The 21,901-nt window shown below is 41.6% G+C and overlaps 1 protein-coding gene across 22 annotated transcripts in view; it reads right to left on the bottom strand.

Annotated features, from left to right (window-relative positions):
• KIF1B (kinesin family member 1B) overlaps positions 1-20,966 on the bottom strand; it is an 82,500-nt gene extending 61,534 nt beyond the window's left edge. For 8 of the 22 annotated variants that reach the window (XM_039563799.1, XM_039563791.1, XM_039563800.1 and 5 more), the window contains exons 1-4: positions 20,710-20,964; positions 15,583-15,764; positions 1,510-1,586; positions 213-392 (exon numbers count right to left, since the gene is read on the bottom strand). In XM_039563799.1, coding sequence (XP_039419733.1) covers positions 213-392; positions 1,510-1,586; positions 15,583-15,688 — 363 coding nt within the window. In that variant the 5' untranslated portion in view covers positions 15,689-15,764; positions 20,710-20,964. Of the gene's footprint in view, positions 1-212; positions 393-1,509; positions 1,587-15,582; positions 15,765-20,709 lie in introns of all 22 variants that reach the window. The other 14 variants (XM_039563780.1, XM_039563782.1, XM_039563784.1 and 11 more) reach the window with 3 other exon arrangements.
• Positions 20,967-21,901: the final 935 nt, after the last annotated feature.

Genomic DNA, 21,901 nt, shown 5'->3' with positions numbered 1-21,901 from the left:
GGGAAGATAATTAATCTCAATCCTACATCCCTATCAACCTTATTTTGCCTAGTATCTCAACAATTGCTCTAGGTTTCACCAATATCATTATTCTGTACTATCACATTAGAAGTAAGCTTTAGTTCTCTGTTAACTGTTACTGCAATATAAAAAACAAGTGTGCGTCGGAAGATGCTATAAAAACCAAATTCCCTTTCTGGGCTCGGTTCTACCTGGGGAATGATGCCTGCTTGGCTCTCCTCCTGCTTGCCCATCATGGTGTAGGATTTCCCAGCTCCAGTCTGGCCATAGGCAAAGATGCATACGTTGTAGCCCTCAAAGGCGTGCAGGAGCATCTCCTTCCCAATATCATTGTACACACGGCTCTGAGATGCAAAGCAGGGATCTTCAGGCTGGAAGGACATCAAAACAGCATAAATACAGACTTCTCCTATCATTTGAGTAAGATTTCAAAAAGCAACTGGTTTTTTTAATACTTTTAGCTTGTGGGCCAATCCCTTAGGAAGAGGTGAATGAGGCCATTTTTACACACAGGTTTTTCCCAAGGCTGAACAAGACGGAGAAGAATAACAATGACAATGTCACTGCATTGTTTGGGAGTGTATCTTACTCTTAATCTAGCATTCCCTTGCTTCCTGAAATGTTGAATTTTAACATTACCTGCTCCTGAAATCAGGACAAATTTAGCTGTGCTAACATTCTAAGGTTGGGACCAAGATTTTATCAGACCTCTTCTGTTCCTTGATGCTGCGTATCTGCTAGTTTTCATGCATTCTGTTCATAATGTTCCTGTGACTGGGCTCTAATCAACTTTCACTGCTGCTCTGATAAACTCAGTAAGAGAGGCGAGTATTTTATTGTGAAAACAGTCTTGCTGACCACAGATTTGCTCAGAAATATTAAGGCTTATTTTACCATCCAAGCTACTAAAATTAATCTTAGAGAAATGCATTATCTCTTCTTTCTATATCTTTTAGAAAACAAGGCAGGGGAGGAGTAGGTGGCAGAACAACACAGTTCTGCTGGAGAACAATTACTGGAAGTCAGTGAGAGCTTAGCACCGATTCACAGAAGGGTGGGGCACAGGAGCTGGATGAGAATTTATTGCTTTTGCAGCTACTGGAAACATGGATCACTATGCTGCCTTTTCCAGATATGCCAACGAAACCCAGACCACGTATCTCCTTGAACTGTAAGAACTCGAGCAACAGTCATTTGTCCAAGAGGAAAAATTAATTTACCACGGCATATGCGCAACCTTAAAATATTTAGAACAGAACATTGTTGGAGAATATTTTCAGTAATCTTTCGAATATCTACAAGTTGTTTTAGCTTTCTGCTCTCACCCAAACAGGGAAACACAACATACAATGACAAGCTTTTAACCTGAATGTGGGTAAGAAAGACCGTGCAGAAACATCTTACAGGGGTGGCATGATCAGAAGAGAATGTTAAATCAAACCAAACGGCAACAACAACAAAACCAGTTTTTCTTGTAAAAGCACTTACTGATGTGTGGGACCAATAAGAGTAGTCAAAGCTGAAGGACTTTGGTGCTTCCTTAGGATTCTTTGGGTTGATAATACCTATAGGAAATAAAATTCAAACTCTTAGCTACCTTGACACTTAGGAGCATAATTAATGAGCTGGCTGATCCAAGATCTGCGAATCTGAATATTCAAAGTTGCCACATGGCATATGAGTATGAACATAGACCGAAGTAACAGACTCACAGAAATACAGTGTTAGGAAGCTGTAAGTTATTATTTCAAATAAGACAAGAAAAAATTCCTAGGAAGAATATGCTGTCGCTAAACAGAATTCTGTGCATTCACCACAATTAACAAAAGCTTTTCCAGATACCTTTAGGTTGGTGGGTTTAGTGCTTTGGGGTTTTTTTGCCTTCCCAGCAACAAAACTGCTTCATATAACCTTTGCCTGTAGGGGAGCAATACACAATGGATCCAGCTGTCACTGTAATGGCACACACAATGCCTGCAGTTTCTGTATTCCACAGAGGGTAATTTATAAGCACAGCCCTTGTTGCAGAAGTGAATCTCTACTGCTTCCTTCTTTTTGATACTACAGTGCTGGAAATACTTAAATCTATTATTTCCAGCAGCTGTTTTCAACACTGTCTGTGTAAACAAGGACTGTAAAAAGGCATAGTCCTGAGGGTATCACAATTAGATAAACCACCTTAGCTTTACACATCCACCCCTGCACCTAAAGCAGCAATTTGCCTCTGGGAGTGAGACACTAACTGTGATGTGTGCAAATAAAGTCCACAAGGAAAAGAAGCCATACAAAGGTGTCAGTAGTCTTCCTGGGGATGATTTACATCCTGATACCAGACATCCTAGAAAGAAGATGCTTATTTCTCACATATTCGTGCCAGTTAGATTATGCTTTGGGAGATGGGGGCTTCTTCTCCCTTTCCTTCTGCGATGAATGCGATGAAATTGTATCACCCACACCTCTTACCATTTCAAACATGAACTTAGCATCTTGTTTCACCAAAATCCCTGAAAATGTGGTTACAGGATCCCCATTAAAATTAAATCACTCCTCTACCAGATGCTGTGTTCCTGAGCAGGGCTGTGGTCCAAAATTACAGTACGGAGAGATCATCACTGTCTGGATTGCAAATAGCAACAGTTGCTACTCTATTTCTCGTGGCCAACTCCGTTTCACTTGGATGCACCTTGTGCTGGCATTCTTGCCTTAAAAAAGCTGACAGACATGCAAAGCCAATGAATTATATGCACCAGCACAGTATCAAATTGCAAAAAAATGCCTGTGGTTTTGGATAGCAACATGGGCATCAACACAGAACAAGCTGTAACCTAAGCAATCATATATAGCTTTAGCTTCCCTTTACTAGCTTTGCTCAAACAACAGTACAGCTCCACTCACACTATTCCACCAGTCCTAAAGTGAACAAAAAACAAATCCCAAAGACAACTCCCTGCACCAAACTTAAATTAGTTCTCTCCCTGCAGTGTATTCCAGACCGCTACAACTCAACAACTTCTCGTTTCTCAGTTAAGAATTTAACATCAAAGCTCTGAAAGGTAAGGAAGAGGTAATGCCTTGTACCTGGATGTCCCCACCCAAAAATGCCATACAAATAATAGAATCTCCACATTAGTGTCTGAAAAGGCACTACAAACTTGCCGTTAGTTTGCCTTTCTTGCTTCAGCTTAAATTTGATCCATCGCATTGGAGAAGAGTAAAGTTCAGGCTCTGCGAGTTATACAAGTCATTCCAATCTGCTCCATTTTTTTCTCTTTTTAAACCATTGTTGTTATTATTACTGTTATTGTTATTTTCTTAGCTAGACTTTCCTCAGCTCTTCACACTGAGTTCCATGTCCAGGTCACTATTTTGAAAATCACTTTCTAGGATGCATGTTTTTGTAAAGCGTATCTTGAGAAGCGTATCAGGAAAGGGAGTTTAATTTGCAAGAAAGCAGCTCTGTCAGAGGTTGGGAATGCAGCTGCCTGGCAAAAACCTTCCACTGCAGCAGGAATGGCTCAGAGAAAACCTCCCAGCTGCCAGGAACACGGCATGCTGCCCCTCACCACTGTGATCCAGCCACAGCCTTTGCACTCAGCTTCTGGTCCAAACCTGAAGTCTCTTTATCCCTGTTTCTGTTTCTTGCGCACAGTCTACATCCTCCGTTTTCAGAATCATTGGCTTCGCAGAATTCTCAGTCTACAAATGAATCCAGCAGAGCTGACTGGGTGAGAAAATAGAAGATTACGACCTCAACAGATTTCAGCTGGACTGAAACCCTCTTCATTTAGGGCACGCAACACCAGGTGGGTGCTGCCAGCATTAGAGATGTCTGATGTGGTCTGGTTTAAACCCAGGTAGGCAATAATGTGATTAAAACACCTGGAAGATGATGAGGCAGCTAAGAAACCAGGAATTCAACCTGAAATAACTGACCTCACTTGAAGGTGTCTATTGCACCAAGCATCATCTTTGGGGGGACAAGAAAACCTAGGAAATCTAGCTACTTTTAAAGGATATTTCTGAAGAAATTAAAAGGCTTCTTATAGTACAGGTAAGGTTTATCCTAAAAGTTCATGTGCTAAATTGGGAAAAATAGAAATGGTGATGCAGAAATTAAGACTGAATTGGCAACACTGATTTTATGTACCATGTTTCTCAACCCGCTGTGTTTTCTGCTGAACAAGGAAACAAATTGAATTAAAAGAGAAAGAGGACTGTTTCCAGTGTCTCCAACATCCACAAGAATACTAACAGCTTTTCAGTTCCTTTCTTTGGTTTTTAAACCATGCAAGGCCAAGATGAATTATATTAGTGAATCATGAAGTAAGTCATCATCTATCTCCTCTCCCCACAGCAGCCTCACCACACGGTCCACACGCTAATGGTTTAATTACAGAGCCTCAGGAAATGAGAAAGGCAATAAGGCAGACGATCACAGCAGGAACACATTAATAGTCTTTTTATCTTAGAGAATAAATTTGTTTATCTGCTATTTCAAAGGTCCAATGTGGCAATTAACTCTTCTGTTTGCAAACTGACACTGCTGCTTTGTGCTGCAGCTATAATTACCATCCGCATGGCACCGGAGCAGCTCTGAATGCTGGAGTCAGCCAGTTTCTGAGAAAATCCCTCTTTCAGGCCCCTTGCTTCACCAAGAACAAATTTACTAGGTCATGGGGTATCTTCTAGCTTTCCACAAGCTAAGCTTTCTGCACCTAAGAGACACTGGAAGGGATATCTTACAGAATCACTGTCTGCTACACCACTGCTACTGAAACAGGTCACACTCGGAACTCCAAGGTGAGAAGGATGAAACAAGCTGAAGATAATATTTCTCTGCTGCAGTGCCTAAAGCCTCTTCTGGGATCAAAGCAGCAATCACAGCGGGGGTTAATGCCCATCATACCTTTGGAATGGAAGGCCAAGAAAAAGGCAAGGGAATGTTCATGGGCTTAAAATATTTTCTACAAATCATTGATTTGGTTGAGAGAGATAAATGCCCGTATTATTACTTTTCTTTATTTGAATAATGAATTTCTGAAAATTTTGAATAATAAGCTTCTCCTTAAGAAACAATATTTAGATCTGTTTTCTACCTTTGTACGCAAATAGAGCAAGTAATTACACGTCATAAATTGAGAGAAATAAAAGTACACTGTGTGAACAGCTCTGCAGCAGTACCCATGTGAAGCAGCTGATTTAGTACCCACTGCCATGCCCACCTAGAGACACAGCTTGCATTTTAAAAGCTTAGACTTCCCTTACAGTTATACAGTGAGCCAAGCCGAGCTGCTTCACACCGTCCAAAGTTTCTCTAAGCAGGAGTAATTCACATATTCTCTGGAGCTCAAGCAACTTAAAAAATTCTTTTTAGCTGCTTAGCTGTTTAAGTTTGGTGGACTTTTTGACACCTTTAACTACAAACATTTTATACCTCACTGACCCAAAGGTAAGGAAATGCACAGTTTTAAAAGAAATTTCTTCACACCAAATAATCTAACTTTTTTTAGTATCATGTAAGACCCAAATACTTTAACCTATTGGTCCTTGTACAGGACAAGTACATAGTAGGAGCAGTACAGGGGAATAAAAGGAAAAAGCAGGAGCACAATAAATGAAAGAATTATACTTTCAGATGTGCTGTACCAACAGTAACAGACCAATCTCCACAAAACATTTGGATTTTATCATACCCTTACTTAAACAGGCAACCTCATTTTTTGGCATTTTTATTTCCACAGTCCATCCCACTTGTTCCTTAATTAACATTTTATATACCATCCACCATCTGCTTTACAGCTAGCACAAAAATAACATATACTTTCAACCTTTCAAAGCTATGAGCTCAAATTCATCCCTAGTTTTTTAGCAAACACTGTAGCAACACTTGAAAGACCACTATTGAAATAGTACCCATATATTTCATAATATGCATTACATTGCATTCCTATTGTCATTTTGGACATCCAAATTTTTTGCCTTAGAATCCAATTTTCATTTCTGAAGCTGAAATTCAAAAAGCACAGGTCAAATATACATCTTATTTTACAATTATAACCAGAGTGTGGAGCACAGCTGAGAGCTAATGCAAAGTTAAAATCTTCCAGGGTATTTCCAACTGGAAGCAGCATTCCCTGTCTTCTCACTCCTTCCTAAACATACACAAACACATTTCCACTTCAAGCCTTCATTTCTGGACTTACACTTCCAGGCTCCTTTAAAACTAACCAAGTAAACAGACAGTAGGAAGCCTACAAAGTGAAGAAAAAAAATCCACAAAAGCAAGGAAACTTAGCCAAGATCAGCCCCCTCATTCCATTCCCATCTACTCAGCCACATAAATATTTTTGCAGGCACAAAGAATGACTAGAAGTGCTTCTCAACCACTCCAAACTCGCATCAATTATGACACTGAATCTGCAGTCCAAGCCTGATCTGTTCTCATCCCAGTCAGTGCTGCTCCTCAGCATGTCACAAATTTGGCAGATTAGAAATTATCTGCAGTTCAACATCTGGGGATGCCAAATACACAAAATTCCTTCTAATAAGCTCTTGGAACAGAGAGACAGAGTGCAAAGCACTCAAGAGGCAAGAGCTGAAATTACTCTCTTACCCCTCACTGCAGTTAAAGTCAAGTCTCTGGATTGCCCAGCTCCGCCTCTGTTAGCACCCAGAGTCATCCTGCAGGGCACGCTGCCAGCAGCCATGCCACGCATTGGTCACTGTGGGGTGCTCCAGAGAACTGGCTAACTGCAGCTTGCCCTTCAGATAAACACCAGCAGACAGAATTAACTTGGGCTTTATCCTGGGATTAGCTGGTACACAGTCTGTGCTAGGAAGGGGGGTGAAGGGACACACGGACTTTTTTGAAAAAACAAACAAACAAACAATTCCTAATCAGAAATGAAACCCAATTATGATGAAAGTTGAGTATGGAACTGGAAAAACCGACCTTCCCAGATTTGTGCAACACAGCCTGCTTTGTCGTTAACATCTGCCATTCCCATGCTGCTACCACAGCAGGCAATGCTGAGGGCACAAAACCTCTTTAACTTCTACATATGAAATAAAATTAGATTTCTTCTCACGAAGAGAGGCTTCACATGAGCCTCAACAATTCTCCCTGTGGCAGCATTATTCTAGCCCAAGCACACATTCCTACTAAATGCCAGCACTCAGAGATAACAGCTAGCAAGAAAAGCACTGTCTTCACTTTTGTTCTCCTTAACTGTTAGTAAAGGAACAGGCACGCATTTTCAAAAATCATTTTGGTCTAAACAGAACTTTGAAAGGGGTAACTTTGGGGGGAAAAATATAAAATAATTAATTTCTATGCCTTCTTCAAACTCTGTTTGGATCAATATAAGCAGTAGTTTTATTGTGTCTGAATAAACAATTTATCCAGTACAAAAAAACTGAGGCTTTCAGAATTGACTCCCCAAGACCAAATTAACATTAAATACAGAGTCCCTTAAAAAACATGGGTCTGGAAAATATATCTGCACCATCTGTAGACTGGAATGACAACAATGGGAACATGTTCCTTACGGAGAGCAGGGTGGAGCAGGCATTCTTTATTTGCTGGAACGTGAATAACACCACAAAGTCACGTTTAATACAGGCTTCTTTCCTAGGCATACGCTGCAATCAGATCTATGGCCATAGTGCTTTTATAAGACAGACTTTCAGGGCTGTTATTATAAGAGATAAATGAAGGGAAATGGACACTTCCAGCCCATGAAGCAGTGCTTGCTTTTCAAAGCATTGTTTGCATTTTTCAAATCATTAAAAGGGAAGGAAACCAAGTAGAAGCTAAGAACGGCTCATTTGGAATTCAACCGGATTCTCTCCCCACTGTGGAATTTCAACCCTGTACTGGGAGAAAGGTTGGCTGGGGGAGGGAGTCAGGCTCAACAGCACCAGAGCAAGGCAAACGCTCCCTCACAGAAGCTGCTGGAAAGCCGCTCTCATCCTCAGCTGCTCTAACAGATCCAGGAGCTATAAATACCAGCTCTCCAGCTGGTGTTCTTGGAGAACAGCATGCCAGCAGGCTCTGCAGCAGGCAGGAGCCAGCCGAACCAGACTGTTCTCCCTAGCTGAAAAGTTGACCCAAAACCATTCCAAAACCTCCACTGTCAACAGATTACCTGGGAATGTCCTACTGCAAAGGCAGCGTGTCAGGTTTGTGAGTGTGGCTGGGTGAGTGTTCCAGCTGAATTCTGGGCTCACGTTTTCTGCCTCAAGGCAGGTAAAGCAGTATCTCCCTTCACCTGCTGCTCTGACTTGACATCACCAAGAGCCAATGGCCTCTCCTAAGACCATTTTCAGCTTCAGACACACACCAGCAATACATTAAGAGAAGACCATGTAGCACTGGAATCTTGGGGAGCCGGGTCTTAAGGATTTCAGTTTGGTCAGTTCTTAATACTGTATGTCTCTGGAAGAATTCGTGTAGTGAATGAAAATACCCAGTTCTTAAAGCAGTTCCTAATAACAATTTGCATTCTCTTTACTTCTACTTGCATACTAAAGATGGCAGTTAATTTAAACATTTGATGAAAAGAATCACCTCTAATGGCCTAGCTCTGTGTCAGTGGGCACTAAGTCTGAAGGGGAAGCATTTCGCATGGAGAACTCACCACTGACAGAAACTGCTCTGCTGTAGTTTCATGCTAACTTCATAACATAATGTAGTGTAACTGCATTTAACATCAGCTGGAACACCCTAGTCATCCCACAGTCTCGTTCCAGACCCAGCATTTGCATCTCTAGCATTTAAAGATCATTAAATGTTCATCTTCCCCCAGCTCCCCAAAGTCATCTTCTGAATTTTTTTAACAGTGCAGAATTAACACTTCAAGCTATTTTTGTTCAATCGTGAGAAAAGCTTTAGAAGGAAAATCAAGCACCTAAAAAATTCCACATTTTTACTTCTACTCCAGAAAAATATTCCAGGCTTGTAGCAAAACATATGAGCTGTCAATATTGCAGGGCATTCAGAGACAGTGACTAAGACAGACTTGTGGACACAGAAAACCCTAATGCTGCAGAACACAGAGAGCTCTAATGCTCATATTGGTAACAGGACAGTCATCAGAAGAGTTTGGGTAACCTCTGCTACTGTGACCTCTTTGACTTGTCCTTCAAACCTCAACCACAACACCATTCAGGCACCCTCCACGTGACACAATTTATCTTCCCATAAACAGCCTGTTGTGATAACACACCCACCATGAATGCAGTGCAGTATTATCATATTGGACAAGCATTCATTTTGCTTGCACCGCTTACGAGGATTTACAGACCAGAAAAATCAGGGTAGGGGTGAAGTGACATTCCTGCAATGCTGATTATTTTTCCAAGACAACCTCATCATGCAAGATACAAGTATAAAACACTAGAAACACTCGAAAGAAAAAAGAACAACAAACAAGAAAACCAAGCTGTCTGCTTTAAGAATCAATGCTTTTTGGAAGGCACAAGGCATCAGAAAGGGAATATGCTTACTTTCTGAGATATCTAAAATTATAATTTTCATAAGACAGATTGAGAGTCAAGACTGAAGTCTATCTAAAATAATTAAGCCACTTTTCTATACTTTCATTGAAAGCATCTCATCAAGACAGAAAAACAGTACATTTAACTACAATGAACTTTTTTACTTGTTTTTTCTATCTAAGTAGCACAAGTTATATAAATTCCCACCATTTTACTTTCTACATGTACTCAATCATAGTCAATAAAAACCAGTTTCTTGTAAGGCCTTTCTTCATCCATAATTTAGACCAAATATTATTTCCATGGTACAAGCTCTTTCCTGAAACTATCCAAACTATATTTACAGAAAAACAATGCAGAAATAAAACCAAACTCATTATTCTCCTGAAGGCATACACACACAACAGGGTTTCATTACCATTTAGGACATCTTTTGGTTAAGAAAACAGTTAAAAATTAATCAGAAAGAAAAAGATAAGCAAACCATGCTTCTTTTTTTCCTCCCCCTTAGGATCAAGTTTCTTTGAAAGAGCTTACTACTTTTTAAGCTATATGACACTGAGAAAGGCTAAATTTAACAATATACCCTGTCAAAGTATATCAATAAATGAGATGGCTAAATTAATGATGAGGTTACCTTACTCTATGAACCTTTCAATAGTTTTGACTTCTGTATAATATTTCAAGTACCACTAATTTAGACAAACATGCAATAAACCGAAAGCTTTTTAAGTTCAGTCCTGCTTTCCCACCCCTTTTTAATTTGCTCCAGAACAATTGCATAAAGCAGCACACATCTTAAAAAAAAAAAAAAAAAGTAAAGAAAAAACGAAAACAAAGCAGAAATTAAAATTAGATGCTTCTGTATTAGGTTTTCTGTTTTGGTTTGGTTTTTTTAATTTAATCATTTAAGTCTAGATCTGAGGTTTATACACCTTAGGGAGAAAAAAAACTTAAACGAAACAACCATTAGAATATACTTTTTTTCCTACAACCTCTACAGATTAACTCCAGAATGTCTTACCAAGCTTTTCTGATGCCAAGGATGCCTGGATGAGAAGCTGACAGCCGTATGTCCACAGCAGCAGCTGGGACTATTGTTGCTGGCAGATGGGACCACTTCACCAGGCCTATTTTTATTAAACATCCAATACCTTCAGCCAACATTACTGAAACACAGAGACTACTGCCGAGTTAAAATCTCAACAGGTAATTTTCAGTCCTCACCTGAGGATCCAGTTGTACTCAGTCCTTCCAAGATAACCTGGACTGTGCAGGTGCCCCTTTTCACTGGTATCGTTTATGGCAAACCAGAACATACAATAATCACAGATGAACTATAGTTTGAGAACTTTGGTTTAGTCTGTCACTCGCACACACAAGATGTTAAACCCTATTTTCATTCATCTAGTGCACAGTTAATTGCAACAGAAACATTCCAAGTAGGGTACTTCCTTATTTCCTTGTTTTGTTCATTTCATTTTTTACACTTATTTAGATTTTTAAAAGAATAAGCCTGCTGGGGTCTTTGCTAGTGATTAGTATCTAAATGCTGTCTTGTAGCTACTAGCTTGAACCTCTGCATCATTTTCTTTTGTTTTTATTTATGCATTATTTACTTACATGCAGGATTATCAAATCACTTCCACCAAAAAAACCAAAGCAAAACAAAACAAACAAACCAAAAAACCAAACCAAATCAACCCTCAAACAAACAAAAGCCAAACCAGAAAAAGCACAACATTCAGGGAGTCTTTAGGCACAGAACAGCTTCGTTTTTCAACTCAATAACCCAAGGCAGCAGCTGCCAACATTGTTTATATTTGTTACGTTTCAAAAGCCCATACAAGAATGAGCACAAGAACTACTGACACACAAAACACTCTTAGATCTACAGGTCAGCTTTCATGTATTACACTGCAGAATCTTTTTCCCACTCACCACAAAAACAGCAATTCATTAACTGGACAGGAATAAATAATTAATACATTGTGGGCATGATGCATTAGTGTAAATATTTCTGAACAAAAATTGGAAAAAGCAGAAGTTAAAACATATTCAATCAAGATATGCTGAAAACCATTATTTATACTTTAACTATTAATTTTAAAAAGCCACTTGTGAGTTTGGCCACAATAAGCCACCTAATCACTAATTTAAAGAACATGCTCTTCAGAACAGAACTCCGAACAGAAACAGCATTTCGGTCTACTAAATTCACTTGCTTAGCAGGTGCTTTTGAAAACAAAGCTTATGTTTCTTAGGATGCTTTCTAAGAGATAATTATTAAAAAAAGATGGCCTTTTCTGAAATCAGTCCCATTCAGTTACTGTTTTGATGGAGTTTTTTCATTACTAATTTGATGATGACATTACCTCTCCTTTGGAAAGTAGATTGCATTCCTTAAAAAAAGGAATTTTACAGCTTCTAATTTGTCCTGTCTCTAAGAATTCCTCCATTACCTTCTCTTCTCCTACCCCCACTTCTCCTGTGTCCACTGAAGAACTTCTGGCAGTATCATTCAAATGGATCCCATCTGCAATTAGATATGATCCAAGCAGCACAGGCCTTCTGCCAAATTCCAGCCCCTTAATGCAGTCAGCACATGTGACTTCAGCTGAACTGCAGAATCTCAGTTTTGCAACGTGTATTTAAGACAAAGACTGACAATTTAAGTGCACGATGCTGTATTACTGCAGATCAATACCTTTCCAAGCATACAGGAAAAAAATAATAGTTTTGTCATCATGTAGAGCAGGCAAAAAAAAAAAAAAAAGAAAAAAAAAAAAGAGATAGGTTTCAAGTACTGATTTCAAAATTCCCACATTTTGCATCCTTCCAGCAGAAAAACAGAAGTCCCAATTACTCACAGTGTCCTTAACATTATGGGTTAAAGATCTTAGTACAAATTCTCTTTTTCTGAGATTAAGAAATATACAGAACTGTATTCAGCTGCACTGTCATTTTTAAACAGTGAGAAATTATAAAGACAGAGACCTACTATGAATCTTGATTAAAGGTCTTGATCTTCTAGGAGGAAATTACATTAAAGCCAGATAGGATAACAAGTAAATTCTGTAGGAGTGCACAAGCAAATTATGTTGTTTTGCTTCTCAGGCAAAGGACTGTGTAATGAAATTGAGTATAAGCTTTCTAACCCAGAGGGACGTTTAGCTTTGCTGGCAAGCACCCTGTGAATGACAGGCAATCCCCAAAGCCATAAAGAGCCAAATTCACACAAAAACTGTTGAACAAAAGCAGAATGTCAGGCAAGAACCCTGGTGGCATTCTGACTTCAAGAACCTACTTTGTTATGTATGTCAAAAAACACTCCTTTTTTCAATATTCATCTAAAAGGATTTATAAATAAAGTACATCTGTCATATACTTAATTATTTGTATTTTTATACTGCTTTCCTTAACATAATCCTGAGCACTTTGCCTCAGTTTCACTGTAATGCAGTAGTCTCTGCCAATACATTTGCAAAACTTAGACTTGGACAAAGTTTAAATGCGGGACCCACAAAGGATCTGTAAAATAGCTTGGCCAATCAATACATACAGAATTAAAGTTCAAGTAACAGTCAAGATCACTTCTTAGCTGTCAGACTTCACACTGTCTCATCAATCCAGTATCACAACCGTCCATTAGGCTTGAATTCCGAGATAAGGGAACTTCAACTGTCTTGGAGGCTTAAAATAGTCACTACTCAAGAGAAACACCATCCTCTCCAGTTTGCCTTCTGTCAACTTGATCAGTGCGGAAATGAAAAAACAACCTTCTCAGAGGCAAGTTATCTAAGCCTTGATCTCTTCACTGGCACATTTGAAGGTGTGAAGCAGGAAATCTTTAGTCAAGAATTACTATTGAATTCCCTTTATTTTCAAATTGCTGCATCAGATATGAGTCTCAGATACACTAATTTCACTTTATGTGCTCAGCTTTTAGTCAGCAAATAATGAGGAGCTCAATAATGTAACTGTGGGGCTGCAAAAAACTGAGCATCATGAAAACAAAAGAATCTTTGGCAGAATGGCACTTATGTCCCCCAAACCTAACACGTAGCCTAAAAGCATACCAGCTGAAGAATTTCAGCTGGAAGTTATGTGTGTCAGAAAACTTTGTTAAGGAGATTCTTTGGAGAAAAGACTTCTGCTGCTTTTTTTCCCACCAAACAAAACAATGCCTTATTCATATCCTTTATTATACAATCCTCTTCTGTTCAAACTATTCCTCTGCCCATTGCTTTCTTGTATTTCCCCTCTAAGAGGGAAACACAGGGAAAAATATCCCACAGATTGTAACAATGTTTAACTATTGCAACTGATGATTCCTTTCCACAGTCCGTAATGGCCCCAATGACTTAAGCCTGACCATCTGTCACACCACCCAGCTTGATCAGAGCCATAGCATTCAAATAAAAGGCTGCAGATTAGAACATTTCAGAGTACAAAATACAGCAAAAGAAGTCATTTCTGTAAAGAAATTTCCAATTAGATAAATTGGAAGTATTTTTCTCCTTTTGATAGCTGATGTAGTTTCTTGGAAACATGTCCCTGTAGTGCAGCTCCAGCGTTCAGAAACAGAACCAGTGTCTGGCCTACACCACAGCCCCAACTCCAACAAACAAACTGCCAGCGACTGACTGGTCACCCTCCTTGTTGCACCACAACTGAGGTGTTTCCACAGGCTCCTGGAATTCAAACATCTTAAGCATCCAAAATTATTGCTGTGATGATTGCAGCAAGAAAAGCTATTACAGAGGTACCCGGTGGTGCTGCTGGAGCCCAGAGCTTGGTGGAATTTCCATAACAAATGTCCTCTAATGAAGTCTACAGTTCTTCCATTCTACACTGGGATCCAGCGATGGGATACAAGCATATGTTCTACATGAGAGAACTTCAAACCCTTCCCACCCCTACTTTAAATGGAAATTTTGAAATCCAACCCCAAAAAAGTTTCTTTGGGTAGTATTTCACATAAGGTCTGAAGACAAGAATTTTCTCCACTAAAACACAAGCTCTCTTCTCTATGACACCTCTCTTCCAATGAAACCATAAACACTCTATATAATTTAAGTGACCACAACCAGGACTTAAATTCCATTGCAGAAGAACAAGCAGGCTGACGTACAACCCTGGCTAAAAAAAAAGGGAGAGGCCTGTATGAAACCTCCTTTGTGTTAACAAGCATGAGTAAACACTCAAGTAATCAGACAGTGAAATAACTCAGTGCTCTTGGAGGGTTGCTTCCTACAGCTGCAGACAAGACGGCTCTACTTGATTACCTAACAATGAAAAACTCCCCCAAGAAGAGCAGTTTACGGGCAGAGCTGTTGGTCTGCAGATGAGGAACGCCATCCCCTCAAATGCTGTCAATACTGTCTTGACCTCAAGTATGAAAAACAACCAACCAAACAAGCAAAAAAGGTGTGCCCACATTCAGTTTCCCACAGAACAGTGTTCTCCAAATTAGACCCACAACCATTATTTAGGAAGCCTAACACTTCTAATTGGTTAGAAAAGAAGATGATTTTATGTAGTCTGTTATTTTGCTGTCATTTAGACATCTGCTCTGGAAAGCATAAAACTTGATACCCTTTTCATCTCAGCTTTCTCACCCAAATTATGTTCTTAACCAAAAGCACATACTACAGAATAAGCACACCAAGAACTAAAGTACCAGATCCAAGCAGGACTTATACCCCCACAATTATCACATGGTGGTCTGCAATGTACCCCTGTATCTGTCAAGCCACATGATATTCCCACACACTGAAGTTAACAAAAAGGTTTTCACTTTAGAACTCCAATCTTTCTGTAGAATTTTCAGATCAGCAGAAGCAAACACCATGAACAACTGTATAAAAATCAAGATACTTGTGATTTAGACTTTCTACTCACATTCAGAGATAATCTAGTTTGTAATGACAGCCTCAGAAAAGCAGAAGATTAATTCTAGATGATACCATGTACACAGTTCTCAGTCCAACAGAATAAAATATTTAAGTAGGAAGGCTGGGAACAGAGAAAGACTCCCTTACAAGATTAAAATAAACTTACTGGTTGAATTGCCTTGCATCTGGATGATACATTTGGACTCTTTGCTGGTTTCTCGGGAATTGAAAGGCCGGACCCGAACAGCCACCTTCACTGAAGCCCCCGACATCCTGGCTGCTTGCAATACAGTCAAGGAACTGGAAGGGGTCAAGAGCCTTTCAAGTTATCCTTCCTGTTGGTGTTTTCTAAGGAGGAAAATATCATTTAGTTATTTACAGGTACTGCATTCAAGATGGTGATAAAATTAGGAAGGTTCAAAGTTACTTGATAAATGCAATTTCTGCTCCCTCCCTTCCCCCCAAAAGGTGTCACTTCAAAGCCAGAACTGGAAATACACTTACCAGCACCTGTTCACCGTCTCCCTAGTCAATAGTTTCTGTCACCTGAAGCAGTTCTTTTGAAGTGTACAAATACTTGTTTTCATTACTTGATTTTCTTCCAGAAAGTAAGGATGCCAATACCAAAATAAATATCTGGTTGCAACATGTGTTAAGCTTAACCTAACAAAGATAATTTTAGCAGCAAAGACAGAGCTACTTAAATTTCATCATGAGGCAATGACCATATACCCCATATCCAGGTTCTCTCACTGCCAATCCTTGCTGCCACAATGCTTTAGCAATAATATTAAAACTAACACATGTGTCATGGGCCACAGCACTCCAACTTTCAATACATATGACTCCAGAGAAAAGGGTGTACCCTTAAAGAACCCCTTGCAGTCCTGGGAAAGTCCTCTTCTCAAGGGAAATAACAACTCATCAACTACTTGTATATCTACTGATTAAAGGACACACTGTAAGGAAGAAGAGGAATCAAGAATTACTGCCTTCAGGGTAAATATTACTATCTATGTTCAGGCAAATGTCCACCATTAAATTCATCTCCATTATCAAAATGCTTGTTCAAATCTAAATGATGGAGCACTTTCATTGCAGGAAACTATCCCTGACACCCACTATCCAAACTTCAAAGCATGTCTGGGACAGTGTTGGAATGTAGGGTTAAAAAAGACTGGTTTTATTGTATTGGTGCCAACCAGCCTTTTCCATTAGAAGAAAGTTTTTCAGTTGGTCCACAGCTGAGAAGTTTAACTTGCTGCCACAGGATACGGTCAGTACTGAAGTCTAACAGCCTCAAAAAGCAGTAAGATTCAAAGAATAAGCCTTGCTAAAAAGCTCCTACCCTTGGCTAGGAAAGCCTCCATGGCACAGAAACACAGAACCTGGAAAACCATAGTGAGAAAACTATTTATGTTTGATTTATCCTTCTATCCTAGATATCTACTATGGCCACTGCTGAAGAGAGGATTCAGAGCTGGATTAATCCTCAGTCTGACTCAACACAGCCATTTCTATCTGGAACCTGACTTACCCAGGGCAGAACTCAACTCGGCTTAACCATGCACCCAGAAATCCTGACATCTTTTCTGGTTATCAACACACCACATATCCAACGAAATGCTCACTTCAGGGTTGTGATCACAGAAGTACAAAACTTACTAGCAGGTCTAAAGGAGAAGCATTTCAGCTCTGAAATAAGTTCTACACTCGGTAAAACTATTTAAACATGCTTAATTCAACTTATGACACATCTTCCCACAGTACAAGAAGTCTTTAATAAAACTAAAAAACTTCATTAATGCCATCACATGGTGAAGGCAGAAATTAAATTACTCCCCCAAGTAGAAGCAATTTAAAGCATTCCTTACTTTCACAGGTACCTGAGGTATTTCATCAGACTAGAAGAATGTCTTTAGGAGCAAGCCAACTGAATCTCAATGTCACTGGTACAGCAAACTGGTTGAGCAATGATTAATGACACAGCCACACCACCAGCTCAGCGTTAATATGGAATTTTAAGAAGCTTCACTAAAATCTTGCACATAGAATAGAGCAGAAAACTACTGGGAATGAATTCACATGATGTTCTGGGTTGTCCTAGAGACTGCTTCATTCCCTCTTGCTCAGAGGTGCATACTTCTGTGTGGAACAAAGCATCAAACACAGAGCTTCATTATGAACTTCTTCCCTCCAGGATCTACCCTGTGGATTTTGGCTCTCCCTCCCTAACAGGACCCTTGCGTAAGTACCTGAGCCTTCACACCACAGCCAAGTGACAAGACTAATCCCGACACAACCCAGAACTATTATCCAACTGACCCTGAATATTGCTCTTCGAAACAGGAATGGTACTATACATGGCCCCTCAGCATCCCGTTTATGAAATACCATTTAATAATCTGTCACGTGCAAAACATCCATTTTTATCAAGTTCACAGTGACACAATTTACTTTGTCCAATATGTTCTTATAATATTGTTTACAAAATGTAGGGGGTTTGTTTTCCCTTCTTACTGTAGGGTCCCACAAAGAATTTTTTTCTGATGTTTGCATAAAAACACCTCTCAGAACACTGCATTAATTTCTGCAGACAACAACTATATCTGGGAAGTTGGCAAACAGAGGGTGGGATGAAAAAATCATCTACTTTAAAAAAATATATATATATGTATATATATGTATAAAAAAATGTTCTCAAGTACCTCTAAACATCATATTCACAGTAAGAAAGCATGAAAATCACACCTTCAGAGACTCCATATGCACTAGCTAAATGACAGACTTGTTTGAAACACAACTGTGAAGAGATTCTCACAGAAGAGGTCACAAAATCACCGGCAACATGAAAATTTAACTGCTGGACTTCTGCAATTACCAATTTTTCCAACCCTAACTTTTGTGCTGATGGAAAATTAAATGTGGTATAATTTTAAATCTCATTTGTTCTCAACTCTGCTATTTTTCATAGCTGAAGTAAGCAAAATACCTACTTGTATTTGCACATGGATTTCAAGTGTTTTGAATATCAATTCCCTATGCAAGATTTAATTTTCATTAATAAGAAAATTAACCAAAACCAATATAATTTGCCAAGCTTTCCATACATTTAAGCTGTTGGGGTTTTGAGGTTTCTTACCAGTAACTTTAACTGGTCATAACACTTCATAAAGGCAGCGTTGCCCCCATCACACAGACTGGTAAAATAAGGCAAAATGAGCCCCAAGTTACACAGCATCACAGATAATAAATTGCAACTGGTTTTTCAGGATTCACATTAACCAGTAGTATCACTTCCTAGTACAAAATGCTGACTACAGAGTGGAAACATAACTTGAAAAAGAGAAAACCAAAATACATAATACAGTCCGTGGTACAGATTTAGAAGAACAATATTCATAAAAGACAACTTTTTTAAAATGTTCATTATAGGCTTAGAAGGCTGCCATCCATGCTAGAATGAATCATCCCCCTAATGTCTTGGAAGGAGCCTACTAGCTGTGTCTCTTTTAATGCTCAGTCTGCATGAATCCAGTCAGGAACCAAGAAGGCAACTGCGTGTGTGAGTCTTCGAGGCGATCTACCACTGGCTCCAGAACAGGTGGTAGATGACATTTGAGTTGATTAGTGAGCTTCATCAGCAAAAAGCAAATCCTACATTCTAGTTTTACACTTATTTTAAACTAAAGATACCCACCCTGCAAGTCACACACCAATATTTTAATATTAAAGTGTGTCATTAAAAAAATCATCTAAATACCTTGTTTGTTTACTGGTATTCAAGCTGACAAACCCAACTGTGTTGATCAATCACCCTTCATAGGCTCAACTAGATCTGGACTTTCACAAAAATATTTGAAGAAACATGAAGACTTGAATACTTGGATGTATTTGAAAGTTTTGGCAAACCAGTTTTTAAGCAGTGTCAAAATACAAACATATTGCTATTTTTTAAAGTAAAGTTACAAGCAGAGCAGGGATTTAGACTCAAATTATTATTTATACATTCAGAGAAGTCTGCAACAAGTTCAAAGTGGTTACAAAACAACGTTCAAAATCTGTATCTCTGCATTCAAATAAAAAAAACCCCAAACCCACCACACATCACAAATAAAGAAGAATCACTTTTATTTAAGATAACCGGTCACTGTGTCATATTTGTGTATCACAGAATGTGCTAACTTTTAAACCAAAAAAATTGCTCGTAACTTAATCAGTGCAAGAGCTCTAAAGAAATAAAACAAGGACAGAGATTAGCACACGGAACGTTGGCAAAACAGCTGTTCGGGGCAGCAGGGGTTTCTGAACAAGGGGCCCCCAGCAGAGCCAATTTTAGGTGCCGCATGAGGCTCAGGCAGTGCTGACAGTGTGATCCCTCAGCTGAACTCACACACACGCTCTGCTATATCTGTACCAGGTGGAGATGCCAGATCGAACAGTGCTGCAGAACTTGGCGAAGCACTGAAACCTGATCACACGCACACATGGCTATTTACCAACACTGGATTGTGCAACAGCAAAAAGAACTGAGCTAAGGAGCTGGAAGCGAAATATCCTTTAGAATTTGGTACGAACGTGTTCACATTCCGGAAAACCGACATAAATTCGCCATCTGCTTCTGGCGAATTCCGCGGGCGCAAGCGCTGCCCCCGCTCCGCCGGTGCCGCCGGGCCCGCCGCCCGCCCGAGCGCCAGGATTGTCAGCTCATCCTCCCAACATGGCTGCCCCGGGAGCCGCGCCGAGCCAGCCGGGCCCGGGCCCGCCGCACAGGGCGGGACGCCTCCCTGAGAACCCTCTCCTGCCACAATCCCGGCTAGCCGAAGGGCTGTCCCCCCGACCCCCAACAAGCGGCTGTCGCCTCCGCCTAATCCGAACTGGAAAGGGGGAGAAGGACGGCGGAACGCGGCACGGCGGGCGGCATCCAGCCGATGGAAAGGCCGGGCAGCGACCGCGCGGGGAAAAAAGAAGGAAGGAGAGGAAGGGAAGGAAGAAAGGGAACGGAGGGAAGAGTCCCGGGGGATGAGGAGATGGCATCGGCCAGATGGCAAGGCCGAACGGGGCCCCACGCCCTTGCGCCGCTGCCCTGGCAGCTCAAGAGCATCCAGCGTTTTGCCTCCATCCATCCAGCCATCCCTCCCCCCGCTCCCGGCCTCAGCCCTCCGCGGGGCCCCACAGATGCGTACGGCAGCACCGCCGCCTCCCCCTCCGCATTACGGCATCGCCCACCCACCCCCGCCCCGCTCCGACCCCCCTCTGCCAGCACAGAGCTCCCTCAGCGCAGCCCCCTCACCTGGCGCGGGGTGTCCGCAGGACGCGGGCGGTGCGGGGTCAGCAGCCGGCGGGGCAGCGCAGCGAGAACCCGGCCATCCCCATCGTCGTCCCCACCGAGGCCGGGAGACCCCCCCCCCCCACCGCTGCCGGGAATGGAGCGGGAAGGGCGAGGGAGGGAAGGAGGGAGGGGAGAAAGGGGAGGGAAGAGAGCGAAGCCGCGCCGGGAGGAACGGGGGCCGCGCTCGCCCAGCGCCGCTCCCGCACTGACGGACCGCGGGCCGCGCGCCCGCCCCACGGGGGGAGCGCCCCCCGCTCCACCAATGGCCGCGCGCCGCCCCGCCCCCTCAGCACAGCCCGCCAATGGCGCGGCGCAGAGCCCGCGTGCTCCCGCCCGCGCCCTGTCAATCACAGCCGGCTGCTCCGCGAGCGCCTCCTGGCGGTGCCCGGTCCCAGCGGCACCGCCCTCCGAGCCGGTCCCTCCGCCGCGCAGCGGGGGCGCGCGGAGGCGGCCCCTCGCCAGCCCCAGCCAATCACAACCCGCGATGCAAATCGCGTCCGGCTGCCCGGAGCCAATCAGAAGCGGCGGCAGCCGGCGGTCGCAGCACCGCCCCGCCGCGGTGTGTCCGTGCGCGCCCCGCGGCGGCGCCCGCGTCCCCCGGGCCGTGAGGGGAGATGGGCGCTGGTGGCGAGCACAAAGCACGGACACCGAGTGATGTGCGGGAAAACGGGCACTCGTGCTAAAAAAGGCTGGGATACAGCGTAATATGCGCGGCTTGTGGGCGGCCGCGGCTCGAGAGGCCGGGCAGGTGCGCTCCCGCTGTCGGAACGCGGTGTCTGAGGTAGCGAATTCCCCAGCTCCCGACCCAGTGTGATTCAGTGGGATTTGGAATCCTAAACTAGGCCTAAGGGTGATAGCTCAGAGGGGAGGGATTAGTTATCCTTCCTCCCTCTCTTCAAAACGTTTCTTGAGCAGCCCGAGTTATTTTTTTAGACCTCATAATGTGTATTTAGGAAAATGATTCAATTTAGTCAATGATGCTGTATTAACTCTCATACTTTCAATAATTTCATGCATATTCTCATAGCAAAATGTTATTTTTGTAGCAATAATTCAGATTTAAATTCCTCCTTATCATTAGTAACTTGGTAATTTCGGCTGTTAGAAACTTGCTCATGTTGAAGCTTATAAGCGTCTTAAAGAAAATCATGTT

This window comes from Corvus cornix, chromosome 21 (genome assembly GCF_000738735.6).
Source record: "Corvus cornix cornix isolate S_Up_H32 chromosome 21, ASM73873v5, whole genome shotgun sequence".
Lineage (NCBI taxonomy): Eukaryota > Metazoa > Chordata > Aves > Passeriformes > Corvidae > Corvus > Corvus cornix.
The sequence above is the reverse complement of the archived record's forward strand: the minus strand, read 5'-3'. Positions and strand labels throughout refer to the sequence as shown.